Source organism: Eurypyga helias, unplaced genomic scaffold, assembly GCF_000690775.1.
Source record: "Eurypyga helias isolate BGI_N326 unplaced genomic scaffold, ASM69077v1 scaffold31179, whole genome shotgun sequence".
NCBI classification, from domain to species: domain Eukaryota; kingdom Metazoa; phylum Chordata; class Aves; order Eurypygiformes; family Eurypygidae; genus Eurypyga; species Eurypyga helias.
In genome coordinates, this window is record NW_010273205.1 from 1,888 (window position 1) to 2,112 (window position 225).

Below are 225 nucleotides of genomic sequence, written 5' to 3' on the forward strand. Positions count from 1 at the left end.
CTGGACACGTAGGATGTCCAGTGGATTGAATAGGGCCCGGGGCAGCATCTGCAGTTTGTTGTTGGCCAAGGACCTGGGGGACAAGAGGGGCCGTTGAGGTGACACAGCCACCCCTGTGTGTCTGGGACCCCCCCCGGCTACTCACAGGTGGGTCAGGGACTTGAGCCCACGGAAAGTGGCCTTCGAGAGCGCCTGGATGTCGTTGTTCTCGATGAACCTGGGGCG

General features: G+C 61.8%; 1 protein-coding gene across 1 annotated transcript in view; it reads right to left on the reverse strand.

Annotated features, from left to right (window-relative positions):
• The window catches only part of LGI3 (leucine-rich repeat LGI family, member 3), a gene marked incomplete at its 5' end in the record, with an annotated part of 2,031 nt that extends 1,812 nt beyond the window's left edge, over positions 1-219 (reverse strand). The window contains 2 exon segments of the mRNA XM_010159399.1: positions 16-73; positions 146-219. Of these exon segments, the coding sequence (XP_010157701.1) occupies positions 16-73; positions 146-219 (132 nt within the window).
• Between the last annotated feature and the right edge of the window lie 6 nt (positions 220-225).